The sequence below is a fragment of the Microcaecilia unicolor genome, chromosome 13, assembly GCF_901765095.1.
Source record: "Microcaecilia unicolor chromosome 13, aMicUni1.1, whole genome shotgun sequence".
Lineage (NCBI taxonomy): Eukaryota > Metazoa > Chordata > Amphibia > Gymnophiona > Siphonopidae > Microcaecilia > Microcaecilia unicolor.
In genome coordinates this window covers 50,810,729-50,828,829 of record NC_044043.1, presented here as the reverse complement: position 1 = coordinate 50,828,829, position 18,101 = coordinate 50,810,729, and the positions used below count along the sequence as shown (strand labels likewise).

The following is an 18,101-nucleotide window of genomic DNA, read 5'->3' as shown; positions in this document are numbered from 1 at the left end:
TGCAGGGACAAGGCAGAGTTCTACCCACCCATCTTGGGCCCAGGCCCACCCAAAACTGGGTGTCTGGCTACGCCCCTGCTGTCAGGTCCAGTGTTCCTCAGTCACTGTTAATTTTACTGGGCTGTATCTACTTCTTCAAAAGGACAGCTGTTTAGATAATCTGTATTTTTACTGCACAAATTGAGGGGGCCTTTTACAAAGCCATGCTAGCGTTTTTAGCTCGCAGTAAAAATCAGCTGGCAGTAAACACAGACGCCTATAGGAATATAATGGAAGTCTCAGCATTTACTGCGAGTTAAAAACGCTAGTGCGGCTTTATAAAAGACCCCTTGAGGTTCTTAATCTATCAGAAATCCCTCTGAAATTTACGATTAAATAGACTAACAGCAGGATATTACATTCAGTGGTTTCTGTTTTTGCTGGGAAAGTGAAATTATATTACTTTTAAATAGTTTTTCTTTTATTTCATTATTATTTACATTGTTACATCACTTTAGGGTGAATAGGTATGAGCAAATATGAGACACAGGAGGCAGTAAATACTCAGATTTATTGAAATAACGGTTATTAATAAAAAGTTTTTAATTTTATTCAAGACTACAGAAACAAGCACTCATCAGAGCAAAGGCACGGATGAGGACACTTGCCTTGGGTTTCAAACTTTGACTTCTATAATTTAGGTACAATTGTTGAACATTGGTGTAGTAGTTTTATTGAAGTAAATCACGTGTTCTCACAGAAGAAATTCAATTCCATTAATGGCACAGTGGCAACTGCATATTGCTATAGAACTAACAACTATGGGGTATAACTTGTGAAAATTTAAATAAAAATGATACTTAAAAAAAAAAACATGCCTCACTGCTGCAAAACAGATGCAGAACAAAGCATTACACCAAAAATGCACCAATTTACTTTTATCTACATGCTTTTCACCTTGAATAAACTGCTCAGTAAAAATGCTGTTATTCATTTTATTAACAAAAAGTGCAAACATTCTAAAACAAAAGGAACTATGTATTTAGTACATCCAAATACACTAAGAAAATTATTACACAGAAAAATTAGAATGCATTTTTTTTTACTTCCCCTTCCCCACCCCCTCCATGAAGGCATAGCAAGCTACCACAGTGATATGACACAGGAAAACACAAAAACTCACATATAGACATGTTCATCATTCTTACTTTTTACAAACCTAGTAACTCCTTTCTCAGTCACAAGGGTTTAGCAGCTTATCGAATGAAATGCCTATTTGGCAATACTGTTTTCAGATGCCCCAAAGTAAAGAGAACTATGCAAGACACTGTTTCTTTTAGAATCCTTTAAAACAAAGAGCTCTGCACATCTGTATTTATTGCAATATAACTTTCAGCTTTGGCACAGTTAACACGGCTGAAAGTAGTAACAGTGTCACAGATGCATCTGTATTTCAATATCAAACATCAAAAGAACGCATGTGAATCCCAGGTGAACCAGAAAGGTCTGGGGGAAGAGAAGGGAATCCCAGCACTGTGCTGTATAGGGTACTTACTCAAGATTGTGGCAACAAACAATACAAAGCTTTTTTTTTTTTTGCCAATCAAATCTGTAGGGAAGATCTGCCCCAGTACAATCCATGCAGAGGGAATTAAATCCATCCTATTTTAGGGACATGCTATGAGCATTCCAGCATTAAGTCTCTTCAAAAAATACAAATGCTCTTTGCAAGTCGTATACTACTCCTCGTCTTGCATCTTCACCACATTACCTACACAAAAGACAAAATGCATCTTGTACTCTACATTTATTCAAGACCAGGCACAGTAGTAAAGGTGAGACACCAATCACTGGTGACAAGAATACATCCTATAGCTACACTTTGAATGGAGAGGCTTAATGGGTAGAGGAGAGCTGCCAAATTACTCAGTTCCAGGAGAGAAATTCTGAGGCAGTCCTGAATTTCTTCAACCCTATCCTGGTACATTATGGGACCCAAGGTGCTGATTTCAATTGATGATCTATCAGAGGCTACAAAAAAAACCACTGCCTTGGGATATAAGTTCAAAAAACAGGACTAGCTAAAAAGTCTCCCTCCTGGACTGAAGCTGGGTAACTTGGCAGCTCTGCAGCGGTGGACTCAATACTAGGGAAGCTGGGTAAGTCATATTCACTCTTTATTACCTCTGATACAAACCAGAGATTACAAGGACGGACTGCCCAAAAGTGTGAAATTTAAGGACAATGGGTCCAAGATACACATTTAAAAATTTTTATATGTGAAAAAAGGTTCACAAATGGAATAAGTAAAATAAAAAAATATTTTAGTTTTTTTTTTTAATGCATCTGAAAGAATATAGGCAAAGTGGAGGCAGTATTAGGACAGTGTTCAAAGGTATTTGCCCAAGTAATTTAATAGTTAACAGGGTAAATTCCCTGGGCTGAAAATGTCCCTTCACTTAGTATGTGCACAGGTACATTTACACCAGTGAACTTCGCCATTCCAGCCCAGATTTTCAAAGAGAAGCTTCATTTCTATGAGACCATCCTCACTAGATACACAGAAGCACAGGTACATGACATGCACTTTCTATGTCTCTTTTCTAGTGCTGTCCTGCTGCTCATGTGCTCATTCAGGCAGTGCCCCCACCTCCCACCAGGTCTACCTAAAATCATGTAAAATTCTGGCATTTGCTGCCTGTTTTCTTTCCTCAGCAGACCCTTCACACTTTCCTCTCCTTTGCAACAATATCCCCCCACCCCCAAGATTCTCTTCAAAGACCCTGTCCTGTGCAGAGCAGCTCAGCTTTCCTCACAGACCCAGCAGCGCAGCCTCTCCCTTCCTTCCATTGGCTGGACAGGATTCTACCACAGCCTCTGAACTAGAAAGGGAGAGCATTGGAGAGCTGTCACAGGCTAAACTGAAAAATATCCACAGGTAATGTACCAACTTTTAGAATCCTGAAAAAAATCCAGACAGTTGGCAATCCTAGCTTCCTGAATCCTGAGCACATCTGACAGGGCCCCCCATAACTTTTGAGCCCAAGGCACATATCTAGTTTGTCTATGCTTTAATCCGGTTCTGATTCTAATTAAAGGTATTAAAATAAGAATCATTAAAATGACGAGCTGCATGGTATTCAGATTCCACTAACAGTCTTCACCAGTTGAAGGGCAGAGATAAAGTACTACCAATGATAGAGGGAAGTGAAAAAGGGAACAGAAGACCTAAGAGTAGGGTTACCATATTTGTCCCAAGGGAAAAAAAAAAAAAAAAAAAGAGGGACACATGCCCCACCCCATGTCACTTTGACCCCCCCCCCCAAAGAAATCCAAATTCCCTCTCTCTCCCCCATGCACATCCCCCCCCCCAATTTATCAGCCTCCCTCCACCCATATGACAACATTCACTACCCATCCCCTCCTCTCCTTTACCTCAGTGTGGTGCCTGGTGGTCTAGTGACCTCTTCTGGGCAGGAAAGAGCCCCCTCTTTCCTGCCCGGCACTTCTGCAGACTGTTTTTCTCCCAAAACCAATTCAAAATGGCATCAAGAGTTCAAGCAGTGACCCTGCAAGACTTCTGTGGAAGTCTCAAGAGGCTGCCACTTGAACTCTCAGCAGCCATTTTGAATCGGTGCCGGGAGAAAGTCTGCAGATGTGCCGGGCAGGAAAGAGGGGGCTCTTTCCTGCCCTGAAGAGGAAACAAGACCACCAGGGCACCACACTAAGTTAAAGGAGTGGAGGGGAGGATAGGACACCCTCCTGCCCAACAGCCTGCCCGTTCGTCTGCAAATCTGGACAAATGGGAAGGCCGGCAAAACCCATCCAGTTGCCCGGCCTTGTCCTCAAAAAGAGGATATGTCCGGGTAAAACCAGACGTACAAGGACAGAATCGAGGGACAATTCCACCATAACCTCAAATCAACCAAAGCTGTGCCCTGTGGATAAAGTCATCTGCTATGACAAATTCCACTAGCCAGGGTCCTGCACTGCAGCCTTGTGCTCACTTCTAATTTTACCTTGCACTGTCATCTCCAACAGCAAAGCTGAGGTCTTCTGCACGGATCTCATCTCCTTCAGTGGAAGCTGAGCAGTCCTCTGAAAGTTAAGTATATATATATATATATATATAAATATATGTAAACTATTCCCTGAAAACAAATATGCTCATCTCATGGGAGATCATTAGAATGGCGGCTCCCCAAAGCAGTAACATAAAAAGGAGTAAGAAATACTCTGGACAAGAAAATTACAGTGGTTAATAAATCAAGTTGTCTCTGTAACCCGCTCTCTCACATTCAGCTCCATAAAATGTTCCATTTCCCCTCAAACATCCCATTATTACATAGGATATTAGGAAGAGCAAATGGTGCAGGAACCTACTGAGCAGAGATGAGCTCTTCCAAGTGCTCCTTCTGTGCCTGCATGCTGGAGTCTCTAGAAAAGTACTTGGCTCTCACATCTCAAGGAAGGTGAACATGTTTTAGAATGCTTTTGTTTAGTTTTGCAAAGCTGCTACAATATTTAGTCTAGTGCTACAATGATCATTCACATTGATCATTCTTAAAAAAATATTTTGCTGCACAGGAAACCTGACTCTGTGACTGCAGCAGAATTCAATAGGTTTGCCGACACATATTGACCCATATTTATCATAAATCACTGTGACTGAGTGAACACTAACCAAAATACTTAAAATGGTTCTGTGAAAAGCCTCAAAAGGTTAATATTTTGCTGTATAGTTCCAAGTTAAACAAATCAAATTATTAAGACCCAAACATGATATACCAGGGAAATAAAGTATGGCCAATTACTCCTTAACCCTATGGGGCATAGCAACATCTTCTGAAAACGAAAAAAACAACCTCTAAATCTTGCCTTGGAAATAGAAGAAAAGAATTTATAAATAGCTCTTATAAAACAATCTTCCTGAAAGAATCCTCTTTTCAATAAATACGACCTACGTAGCACAAAGCCTTTTTGAAGGACTACCATGTTTAAGGCAATTAACGTATCAGATATTGAGAAAGGAAAAAAATCCTGACCATTACATAAAAACATAAGAAAAGCCATAGTACCCCGTATATCCCCAAAATTTGATCTATTTCTCATAGGGTAATAATTTTTTTAAAGCAGAATGTCTGACTCAGGAATGCATGTCTATAAGTTGTCAAAACATTGCCGTCTGTACCCCTCAGCAGAAGGGCTGCTACTGTGACACCAGGATCAATTAAAACAATATGGGAGACACAAAATGACAATAGACAGAAGTGGTTGTGGCATGGAAGTCTGTGTTAAAGATACTATAAAGTCAAACAGAATACAAACTCTGAAGGCAACAAACTGCAATCTGGAATTGCTATAAACAGAAATCCTCATGCATGACTGGGAGAAGTATAGCAATGGGGGGGGGGGGGGGGGGTAACTACCATCCACCCCGACCACTATGATGAAGCAGACTGTGAAATAACAGAAACCAGATAAGCTACTAAATTTTAGAAATAATAATAATAATAGAAGATTTCAATGTCAACAGGGCATGTTGAGAAAGTTAAACTTTTAAACGTCATAAATGCAGGGGCATCCACCCACTTTGAACTCAAGCCCAGCCAGTGCCAACAGCAGTGCACTCCATAGGCGCCCAGAAAAGAAGGCTTGAGGAGGCAGCTTTCCCTGCCTGCTGCTGTTTCACTGGTATAGCTCCCACCCAGTGGTGTACCTAGGGTAGTTGACACCCGGGGCCGGTCATTTTTTAACACCCCCCCCCCCCCCCAAATCCAGTACTAGGCATGCCGAGAATACAAAACACTCAGGACCTATAGAGCAATTCTACCATACCATAAGCAGTCATTTCTACGAGTCACACAAGGAAAAGGAAAGCATCTTAAACACTACAGTGAGCACTAGAACATCAATTCACCTATTGTAAAACGAAACCAGACAGAATAGTACAGATCGTAGATCCTGCACAGTCAATGCCAACTGAAGGCCATGTCTTTTTCACAAACACAGATACACCCTAATCCACTATAGAATAAGTAATCATAAACTTTCTATTTAGACAAAAATTAAACTGAACCCCCAATGCCAGACTCTGCATACAATGCAACACCACAGAAACAGAAACTGTCCCCTAGTACTGTGCAAAATATAAAGACAGCAGATGTAAATTTGAAAAAAAACTAACAAGTACCAATCACCACTTTACAAATTAACAAATAGAAATAAAACAAATATAGAAAGTAAAATAATACAATTTTATTGGACTAATACATTTAGCTTTCAGAGGCCAAAACTTCCGTCCTCGGGTCAGTACAGTATAGTGCTGTTACAGTATCCTATGCTGACCTGAGGAAGGGGGTTTTGTTCTCCGAAAGTTAGTCAAAATGTATTAAAATTAGTCCAATAAAAAGATTACCTTATTTACATGTTCTATTATAAACATTTAACACATCTACAATACTTTATCCTAAAGCAAAAAAAATAAAAATATATATTTTATTTACAGTTTGTTGTCTCTGGTTTCTGCTTTCCTCATCTTCTTTTCACCGTCTTCCTTCCATCCAGCATCTGTCTTCACTCTCTCTCTGCCATCCAGTGTCTGCCCTCTCTGCCGTCCCTTCCATCCACTGCCTGCCCTTTCTCTCTGCCCCTTCAATCCACCATTTGCCCTCCTTCTCCCATCCATCCAGGGTCTGCCCTCCCTCTCGCTCCCCCTTCCATCTAGGATCTGTCCCCTCTCTCTCTCTGACCCTTTTTTCAGCCCCCAGTTCCAGCCCCCTTCTCCCCTCTGAACACCCCCACCCCAGTCCCCTTCTCCCCTCCCCTTCTCCTGTCTGAGACCCCCACCACAGTCCCCTTCTCCCCTCCTCTGTCTGAGACCCCCACTCCAGTCCCCTTCTCCCCTCCCCTTCCCTTCTCCCCTCTGAGATCCCCACCCCAGTCCCCTTCTCCCCTCCCTCTGAAGCCCAATACGAGTCTAAAGAGCACGGTTTTTTTTGGGTGAGCTCCATCGTTCCCTTCTCTCTGCAGTTCATCTTAAAGTGTTAGTAATGACACATTTCCAAAATGAGACCCCTTTTTCTCTCGTTTGCTTTCTCTTTTTTTTCTACAAAATGTTGTTCTTTTCTAGTTTCCTTATTATATTGTTAATGTACATTGCCTTATAATCTCGCTGAGGAAAGGTGATTCATTAAGTTCTAATAAATCAAACTATAAATGGTCAAAGGCATCACTACCTTCCTCCATACACCTCAAGTAAGCATTAGCTTCTTACCTTCTCCTGGAGGCTGCACATTGAAGGTATCATTAAATCCATCACAGCTAGCATTTTCTTCCTGTTCCTCATTTTCTGTGTCGCAATCAAGGTCACTATCACTACTCATGCCAGGTAACAGGTGGAGGACATGGTTTGGACAAGCAGTAGCTGGAAAGAAAAAAATATGTATCACTGGGGGGGGGGGGGGGGGGGGGAGGAGCTGGTGTCCATAAAATACTCAAAATACTCATCCTTCCAATACACTGGAGTCAACAGTATTCTGCACAATATTTTGTTCATTTACTTTTAATAATAATGGATCTTTTTGAGAAGTCACGAATGAACTGTAACAGGAGGCACAAGTATCTGCAATGTACTACCAGCTCCTACGGCAGAACGATATGGTGCAGAACAAACAATACAAAACAGGTACTTGGGGGAAGTGGAGGATAGAGAGGAGAGGATCAAATATCAACAGGAACTGAAACCCCCTGCTCATGTTATGTACACCCCAGGGAATTATGTTTCAATTTTTTCAAACTTAATACGCCAAAACATTCTAAATTATTATGCATAATTACCTGAGGGGCACAAAATGGTGTTGGTGTGCTGTAGGCATGCTTCTATCCCTGGGAGCAGAGTAATGTGCCTTGCCTCTTTTAACTCACCTCAAAAACCCATGGTGGCCCAAATGCACCCCTGGCACCTACCCCCACCCCCACATCCAGAGTGGTCCAAGTGCCCCCCCATCCTTGTACCTCTCCACTCTCAATTCCCTCACCCTGGTGGCACGGGGCTCCCTTGCACCTAACCCAGCCCCTCCCCCATAAAAATAGCGGGTGGCCCAATGGCTCTCTTGTACTTTTCCCCTCCCCTCTAAAATAAATCCATGATGCCCAGTAGCTCCCATGCATTCCCCCTTCAAAAAAACATATGCTGGCACCTTGTACTTTCCCCTCCCCTCTAAAAAAAAATCCATGATGCCCAGTAGCTCCCTCGCATACCCCCTTCAAAAAAAAAAAAAAAAAAACATATATTGGCACCTTGTACCTCCAACTGAACATCCACTCCCCCTCCCCACCAAAAAAAATCAAGACACATGGTTAAGAGGTAGGTGCTGCCAATTTAAACCCTTTGGTGTCCAATGTTCCCGTAATAAGCCATATGGGAACAGATTGATGGGAACATTGGACACTAAAGGGTTAAAGATGGAAGCACAGCAGACGGACGCGATTAAGTGTTGCTCCTGCTTTAGAGCAGGGGCTCTCAATTCAGTAACTGGGATACACTCAGCCTGTCAGGGTCTTCAGAAAATCCACAATGAATATGCAAAAATGTATCTCATGCGCATTCATTGTGGATATCTTGAAAACCAGCCTGACCTGGTGCTTCCCAAAGACTGGTTTGAGAACCTGTGCTTTACAGGTTGGCGGTGGGGGGGGGGGGGGGGGGGGGGGGGGGGGGGGGGGGGGAGAGAATTCAGGGTGTCCTCTGAACTGCAGTCAACAGAGGGAGCATGGGTAGCCCAAACACTGCTTCCCCATTCTGCGCAGCAATGGAATTATGTTCCTTTATCTCTGAAAAGCAGGAGCATGTGGCAAACTGACTGCCGTTCATCCAAAGTCAATAATTTTTTGCCTGGTCCTGCTGCATCTTCTAACTTTCCATGTCAGATCACTATTCCTCTGCTGCCACTCAAATTATGTTAAGTTATGCAATTTTGCATAACTTTTTATTATGGAGTTTCTTTTCTATGTTTATGACTGGTTTCACTTTGTAAACTGCCTAGACCTGATTTTTAATGTGCAGTATATCAAGTGTAATAAACATAAACATTAATAAATATAAAATTGCATTATTTCATGGGATGTATTTAGGAACTCCAGCTCCTGTGCAAGAGAGGCCTTTTCAAAATGAATCATCTTTGTGCCACTCAGACAGAAAAAACTGTTGCAACAGGGAGATTCTCACTGACACAGCAGAAGGAGAGACACTGCTTTGCAAACTTTTTTTAAAGAAGTTCTTTAATCCAGCCTACATCCCAATTGGTGTTAGTGTCTACGTGGAAGATGAACAAAACAAAATATAAAGAACATCTTTCAGCTGTACAAGGGGAGAAAGGAATTCTACTAAGAAGCACAAGCAATGAGACAGAACTTCTCTTTTAGACTTCTAAAAGACACAGATAAGGACAATTTTATGTCAACAATAATAAACGTCTATGTGAGTGTACAGTTGATGGTGACACCCATCGCACAACCTCCAGATTCTGAAAGAGTGTCTGACCAAACCAAATGTCATGTCAGAGTCCTGTTTCAAATAGCAGTGAGATGCAACATGGACTTCTGTCCACACATTTACAACTCTGCAAACTTCCTCTGTGGAGGTTTATCAAAAGTGTGCTACCAATGCAGCCATGGCTCTGACATTATGAGCCATGACATGACCCTCCAGACTCAGCCCAGCCTAAGCACAAGTAAAGGAAATGCAGTCTGCTAGCCAATGGGCTCTAGACTGCTCCAGATAGAAGGCTAAGGCTTACTTGCAGTCCACAGTGTGCAATGGGCTTTCACCTTTGTGGGCATGAGGTTTTGGAAAAAAAATATGTTGAAAGAGCAACTGACAAGTTACGATGGAACTCTGACACTACCTTAGAAAGGCAGAACGGGTGAGCAAGACCACTCTGCTGTTGAAAAACTTAGCGTAAGGTAGATCAGCTACTAGGGTCTGAAGTTCATGGACACAGTGAGCTGAAGTGACTGCCACCAAAAATAGGAACTTCCAGGTCAGGTATTTCAGGTGGCAGATATCCAGTAGTTTTCAATAGCTTGGCTGGCATGATGTTGAGATCCCATGACACTGGGGTGGGGGAACCTACTGGGAGGCTTCAAAAGAAGCAAACATGAATCAAACTGAGCAGAGATGGATTTACCTTCTACACAATCATATAGGTACCAATTGCATTGAGGTGGACCTAACATAGTTGGTCTTGAGACCTGCAATAGATGTACAAGGAATTCAAGTAGTTTTTGTGAAGGACAGGAAGAAGGATCTAGGGACTTGCCCTCACACCAAATAGCAAACCTTTTCCACTTTAAACCATAAGCTCTCCTAGTGGAATCTCTTATGGAAGCCCGCAGGGCCTGAAAGATTCTCCACCATCGACAAAGACTGGGACTCAGTTGGTGTGGTCACATCTTTCAGAAACACCTGAGACCCAATGCTCAAAAGCAAATGCAGGTGCTAGATATCATCAGCACCAGACTGGTGCCTGTGTTTGCCAGCGCCCGATGATCAGAGCCAGTGAGCATGTGAAACAAACTCACCAGCTCTGACCACCAATAGCATGCAAACAAGGGTCTCTCGAATTCCTCTCAAATGCTCAGTGGGCAAGTGCCAAACAAAGGCACTGCTCCCGCTGCAAACCCTAAACCAGCTCAAAGTTGGCGTTAGGGTTTGCTGAGCAGGAGAGGAATAGGGAAGACTGGCTGACACAGCCCTGGTGGTACATGTAAGGGCCTGGAGGTCCAATGGACCCCCAGACCCCTCAGCCCTCAAACACAGAACCCCCGCCACAACTCACCCTGTGAAACACAAGGGGGTCTGGAGGCCCAGTGGACCTCCAGACCCCTCACTCCCCCCCCCCACTGAAGATAACCTGGTGGTCCAGTGGGCCCTCTCAACAGGCCCGTGAAACCCACAAAGGCTAGCCCTAGTGCTCTAGCAATATGTGTTGGGTCCCCCCAACCCCCTCCCCTCATTCCTTAAAGTTGGAGGGACTAGCACTCCCTCCCTCCTCTGCCCATGCCATCTCAAAATGGCAGCACCTCGCCCTGTGCATCCTGGGATGCACTGGCTGGGGTTTAACTACCATATAAGGGAAAAACTCCCTTATATGGTAGTTATGCCCCACCCAGGGGAGCATTCCCATGCAAGATTTATTTGATCACGTCATCCAGCTTTAAGACTATATCATCCTACTTGTCCTCAGTGAATTTTAAATCCCAGCATAAAATGACTTCTGGAAAAAAAATTTGGAAAACAGCTATATCGGCATGCCTTATTTCACAATAAGGCAACCAACTCATGAAACATCAGTACTGCAACCTTGGCAGAGCGCACAATTTAAGAAAAATGCTGTTTTCACCCCAATTAATCCTCTCCCTTGGAAAAGGACTTTGAGTTGGACCAGTGCGTCATGCTGCAGTGACTAAGAACGAAGAAATTTTATAGTGTTGTGTCACTGAAAGACCTTCTTTAAATGCCAACACCCACACAAGTATTGCACTCTGCTGCTAGAGACGGATGCTGGCACCTTAATATAGGCTCTGAGCTTCAATTCATCATCATTGAAATTCAAATGAGTGCAGGGGTGGAGGCAGGGAGAGTTTCAGTGAGAAATAAGACAATTCTACTCTGTGAAATACCCCCCTCCCCCCCCCCCCCCCCCAATTTTTTTTCAACAAACCTTTTTCTCCCAATCTATAAAGCACAGTGGTAAGAGAAGGGGAAGGCAAGAACTCTCTGTTCCCAATGACCTACTGTGATTATTTTCTATTACAGAGCAAAGGAAATGTACAGTATACCTGCTGGATATAGAGCTTATATTAAACTATAATTTTAAAATAAAAGTACTGGGTTGAAAAAGAATCTTTGATATTTAAGCTAAGTGCTTGTTTTCTTATTTTGAAATATGTTACAATGAAAAGAATGATTTGAAAGTTTTCATTAAAATATTTTGGTGCAGATTAAGTTATTAAAAATAATTAAGGAGGTTTTTTTTTAAATGACCAATGATAGCTAAAGAGTCAAGGTATTTTTCCTCCTTAAATTAATGAGATTTTTAATAGTTACTGTGCTGTTAGGTATATTGCGATTTCAACTTTGTTATGGTGTTTTGATACCAAGCTTTTTGAGGTTGCTGAAAATTTTCCCTATTTTTGTTTTGAATAAGAATCCAACACGTCCCCCAAACAGAAAAGATTTACTCCAATAGGACTAAACTTGCTGCTTAATATAAAGAGATTGGGGGTTGGAAATTATCAGGATATTTAGTGGGATTTACAATACTGTTTATATAGCAAAGGTACTTACCTGTAGTGGGTATTCTCATGTGGGCAATGTGTCCTGCGATGCCCAGTTTGGAGCTTGAAAAGAGCACTGTATAGATTTAAGAGCATGTGAGCTGCCACCGCACATGTGAGAGTGACTTAAGACCCGTCACGAGAGCACAGTTTACTTGGGGTGTGGAAGTTGTTTGTAGGACTATTATATAAAAACACATACTGTAGAGGAGTTTATGTAGCTGATAAGCTTGTACGGGATGTTTTAGTCCAGTAATTGTTGGTCCCTGCGTGGGCTAGAGTGAGCAAGTGTGTTCTTTGTGAAAGTTGACTGTTACAAAACTATTATAATAAAAATTTAAAGTGAAAAAAAAAAAAAAAAAAAAAGAAATACCTGGAATAGAATCCCTTCCCTTCTTCCCGCATAGGCCTTCAGAAGGGTGAAGAGTTCCTCTTCAAGTACCTCCTTATGCTGAGAAATAATTTGCTCTCTGTGAGCAATCTGGTGGTCTGTCACAAATGTAGGGCGCAGCCAACACACACTACTTGAAGAATCCACCGGTCGGAGGATACAAAATTTCAGACTCCCCCCGAATGACAAATCATCCAGGAGAGTCACGTTTATTTTTGCTATGCTCCACTGGAGCCAGTCAAAAGCTTGTCCCTTGCTTTGACTGGGGAGCTGTCTAGGCCTTAGGCACATGCTGTTGACAAGACCGAGCACACGGAGGCAAGTCTGCCGAGACTGGGGAGGAGGAGCTTATCTGCGCCTCTGTGAGTAGTAGGAATCTCTCTTCAACTTGCCCAAAACCCGCCTCAATGAGGAGGTAGTTGCAGAAGGCATCTGGAAGGAGATAGTATCGATGGTATCAGTGTACTTCTTGATGAGGTGAGTGACCTCCTCTGCCTTCTTTCCAAAAAGATATCCACCAACCTCTGATGGACCACCAGGTCCAAGACAGAAACATGCAGCCATGAGAGTCTGTGCATCACTATACTTTGAGCAGAGATCCTGGCTGCCACATCAAAAGTGTTGTAGGCATCCCGACCAAGAAGACTCCCAGTTCTTCACTTGAATGTCCTGCAAGATCTTGTGAAGTGGGACCATCACAGTCTGCCAGGACTTATAGTCCACGACCATGAACATCTTAGCCCTGGGCTAGTCCTCCACTTTCAAAGAAATGGGGAATGGCAGCAGCCATTTCCTTAACAAAACACGGGAAGGAAAGGCTCTCAGATGGAGACTTTCTCCTTTCCTGTAGAGGGGAGGGATCAGATGGGATGCCATAAGACTCCTCCTCTGAGGAGTACCGTGGGTCCTCATCTGAATCCCATAAGCACTTCTCATTGGTGTCAGCCAGAAACTCTTCATGGGAGGGCTGAGACTGAGCCTGCCTTGACAAGGAGGAACTATGTCCCTGAGAGGGGTGTCGAGGTGGCGGTTCCAGTCTAGACTCCAGCAAAGCTTCCTCCACCGATGTCGAGAGGGTCCCGACACAGGCGGCAGTCAACACTGAGACCGGAAGTGGCACCGATGTCGATGACATTACCGAAGGTTGATGCCTCTAGCTGCTGCCTCGCATGGCCATGGCAGATGCAAGTACCACAGACACCAATGCACTCTGTTATATGAGCCCCATCAAAAGCTCAGGAAGCAAGGCCTGGAAGCGCTCATCAAGGGCTGACATTGGGAAAAGTCAGGGTCAAAGCGGGTGCCTGATCCTGGTGATGACCTATTTTTGGTAACAAATTAATTTTTGTAAATCTGCTTTGTATCTGCCATATATAACTGTTATTTTTCTACCTAATAAATAATAACATATTCCACCTGTGGCATTCTTCCTTTCATTGGTATAGCCAGCTAGCCAAGAGCCAATTAGGTACTGTCATTCCCCTGGGCAAACCAGTCCATAACAACTGCTTTTGTGTGTGATTATCTGTTATAAAAATACCTTACAACTGGCTTGCTAGGGACTGCACAGCCCACTTATACAGTAGGCTTATTTGAAGCTCAGTTGTTTTCAGTCTCCATCTGCTGGTAGGAGTGCATAACCCATCTGTGCCAGTCTAGAGAGATACTATGGAAAAGCACACTCCATGGAAGGTGCTCCAGGGAAGCATACTCCGGTGGTTTAGATGGCAACTTCATAAGGGAAGTTAAAACAAGATTAAGGTCTCATGGAACACGCAGAGTCTGAAGGTGATTTAACATGAAGAATTCGTTTCATGAAATGTGAAATGAGGAATCACTGAGAAGCCTTGAGGATATCAACTGGAGTGTAACAGGCAAAGACAACATTGAGATGAACTCTGATAAAGAATGTCCAAAACCTAATATGATACAGATGGTATAAGTAGTGAAGTATGGTGGTGGGAAGGCATATAGTAAGGTTGTGACCATTGGCAAATGCTTTTCATTTGAAACCATATGTACGCCTAGTGGATGGTTTTCTTGTATTTATCAGAATATTCTACCTAGGCGTTGGTAAACCTAGAGCAGAGACTATACGTTACACCATGAAAGCTAGACACTTCAGATTTGGATGAAGATGACAGACCTCATGTTGAGTGATTAAAATTGGAAATCCTTGGAGTCTGTGTGGTGGCACAAGTGCAACTACATTCTATTTAGTTTGATACAGTATTATAAGAAAAATCATCATACTTGGTTGCTTTTGCTATGAGAGAAAGGGAGGGGGTAATGCATACAGAAGAGATCAAGTCTGTGGAATCGCCAGTGCATTTGCAACGTTGTTCAGGAAGATGTGGAGTAGAAGTGAGGAAGTAGAAGTAGAGGAAGCATTGTAGAAGACAGGAAGCATTGCATTCCTGCTATTAGCAAGGAAGTCAACCTGAAGGTGTCCCCCACTTTTGCAAACTTACTGAATCTAGGGACCATGTGAGGTTACAGAACTCTGCTGAGCTTGTCGCCTATGAGGTTTTGGTTGACCCGAGGGACATAAGCAGCTTGTATTTGAATATGACTGGTTATGACAAAGTCACAAATTTTTTACTGATTCTCAGCAGAAATGTAGGAATCCCATTCTTCCTTATTAGTTGATATAAAACACTGCCCATTTAATTGTGTGTCTACATTCAAACTGATGTGCCCGAGAGCAGATAGAAAGACTCAAAGGCAAAGAAAATTGTATGGAGCTCAAAGTGGTTGATAAAGAGAGACAAACTTCTCAGAGAATGGGAGCTGTTTCTACTCAACTTGAGGTCCCACTGAGGCTGCCTTTTTCGGTTGGGCCACAATATCTGTAAGTAGATTCTGACCATGACCACTGACACTACTTCTATGTTTTGGACAAAATGAGGGCCTGCATTCTGTCCTCCAGTAGAAAGGATTTTGTGTATATTGTGTCCAGAATGGAGTCTATAAAAGAAATGTTATCTGTAGATTTCTGGAAATTGACATGAATGCCCAGACCCTGAAGGAGATAAGCTCATCCCTGAGATCTAGGGTCTGGATTTTGGAAGAGCCCACTAGAAGCCAGTTGCCAAGGTATGGGAAGGCTAGATGACTTTGCTTGTGGTGATGGATAGCTACCACTACAAGGCATTTCATGATAAGTCTTAGATCCAATGACTAACTGAATTTGAAGGACCTTGTATTGAAAATGGTCTGCTTGAAGGATCTCAGATACTTTCTATAGTTAGAATGGATTGGTGTACATATATATGCATTCATTGCCAGAGAATGTAGTAAAAGGCAGTTCATTTGCGTGGTTTAAAAAAGGTTTGGATAGCTTCCTAAAAGAAAAGTCCATAAGCCATTATTAAAATGGACGGGGAAAATCCATTGCTTATTTCTAGGATAAGCAACATAAAATGTATCATACTGTTTTGGGATCTTGCCAGGTACTTGTAACCTGGATTAGCAACTGTTGGAAACGGGATGATGGGCTTGATGGACCTTTAGTCTGTCCCAGTATGGCAATACTTATGTACTTATCCTTGAGATCCAGAGTACATAACCAATCTCCTTTCTTTACGGATGGTAGGGGAAAAAAAAGGGAAAAGTGATGTCAACAGGTATATTGGCAGCTTGTCGAGAGCTCTGTGCAGCCATTCAGCAAATCAAAATCAATAGGTATTACCTTGAGCCCCTGAGCTACATCTACCCTCTCTGAGCCACCTGACCCTGGCAATTGGCACCCCAACTGTAAGATTGGCGTCTACTGGGAGTATGAAACCACCACTTCAAAATGGACTGTATCTTGCCTCAAAGAAGCAACCTCACTTGAATTCTGGGAGACCAAAAGGATCAAAAAGGATTCTGAAGAGGTCTCATATGACTCCTGGCCCACTGGACCACCTGTGGTGCCTCAGCCATAGACCGAAGACCTGAAGATAATCCTGGGCCCAAGGACAGCTCGCACCCAATGGGCTGAGTTCCCAAGCAGCCAATATCGATGCCCCAGATTTCATAGCATCATGTTGGATATATATATCCAGCACAGTGCAATCCACTTAAGTGCAAGGGTCTGGGACCAAAGAAATACATGCAGTTAACCGGAGCGTGCACTTAACCGCTGTGAGCCAAAGAAGCTTGACATCTGATAAACACATGTATAGTACTGTTTATTATACATACAGTATACAGTCTCTGTTAACTGACGTTAGGCTTACTTGAAGTAATCAGTCATAGTCCTCTGTACACTCTTGTGTCTGTGAGTTCCATAGACTACGTCTGCCAGACGGTAAAAACTGTCATAGCACTGACATCCAATGGCCTTCAGATAGGCCCGCACGGTGTTGAGACTCTCCAGCACTCTTGCAAAAGTGACAGGAGATTGTTGAATTTCGTCAGCATGTGCCTCGCTGCTCATTTCATCATCTGTTTCATCATCAGCCGCTGCCTGCGTGTAGGCGCATATCTGGACATCAGTGCTATCGTCAGCTGTTTGTAGATCGTAATCAACAGCTACGTAGTGGTGAAACTCCTCTTCAGTAACACCGGCTGGGATGTCAATAGCCTGTTCATCTGACGCGTTTGCAACAGCTGCATCTGTTTCGTCCCTCTCCACATCCCTAACAAAGCTTGCCCGCTTGTAGCAGTTCACAATGGTTGCCTGTGTAACATGATTTCAGGCTTCTTTCTGCTTATGTAGGAAATCCAACAGTGATAGATTACAAGCCAGTTCAACAGCACGTTTATCCTTGCCAGTCTGGTCATCTATAACGCTCATCAGACGATGTAGCACAAGAGCCCAATAATGTTGTTTGAAATTGGCTATTATGCCCTGATCCAGAGGTTGGATCAGAGAGGTAGTGTTTGGTGGTAGGAAGACCACCTTGACGTTAGACAGCCTATCATCATCACTGTGTGCAGCACAATTATCACAAAGCAACAAAATCTGATGCTTTTGTGCCTGCATTCTTGTTTCTAACTTCTTTAGCCACTGCTTCCAAATTTCCCCAGTCATCCAGTCAATGAAATGCTTGGATGTTTTACTTATATATACTGTCATCTACCACATTTGCTTATTTCTGATCTGACGAAGAAGGGCAACCTTTGAAAGCTAATCAAGAAATGTATTAAGTTATGTCCAATAAAAAAGGTATCATCTTATTTTCTTTTCCATGTTTTATTTTGTTTGATTTCTATTGATTACCTTTAAAAGTGGACTAACACGGCTACCACACCTCTCTACCCAGTCATCCATGAATTTGCGTTAGCGTCATATGACTCAGGAAGTCAATTAACATTCTTGAAGCAAAGGAGCTGTTTGCTCTTTCCAATGACGAGTGGTTCCAACTTCTCACTCCCATCCATATTGCAGCAAAGGAGGATC

The 18,101-nt window shown here is 42.8% G+C and overlaps 1 protein-coding gene across 1 annotated transcript in view; it reads right to left on the bottom strand.

Annotated features, from left to right (window-relative positions):
- Positions 1–531: 531 nt before the first annotated feature.
- TRIM37 (tripartite motif containing 37) overlaps positions 532–18,101 on the bottom strand; it is a 262,079-nt gene continuing 244,509 nt past the window's right edge. Inside the window, exons 24-26 of the mRNA XM_030222400.1 lie at positions 7,256–7,405; positions 3,999–4,077; positions 532–1,750 (exon numbers count right to left, since the gene is read on the bottom strand). Of these exons, the coding sequence (XP_030078260.1) occupies positions 1,747–1,750; positions 3,999–4,077; positions 7,256–7,405 (233 nt within the window). The 3' untranslated portion in view covers positions 532–1,746. The remainder of the gene's footprint in view (positions 1,751–3,998; positions 4,078–7,255; positions 7,406–18,101) is intronic.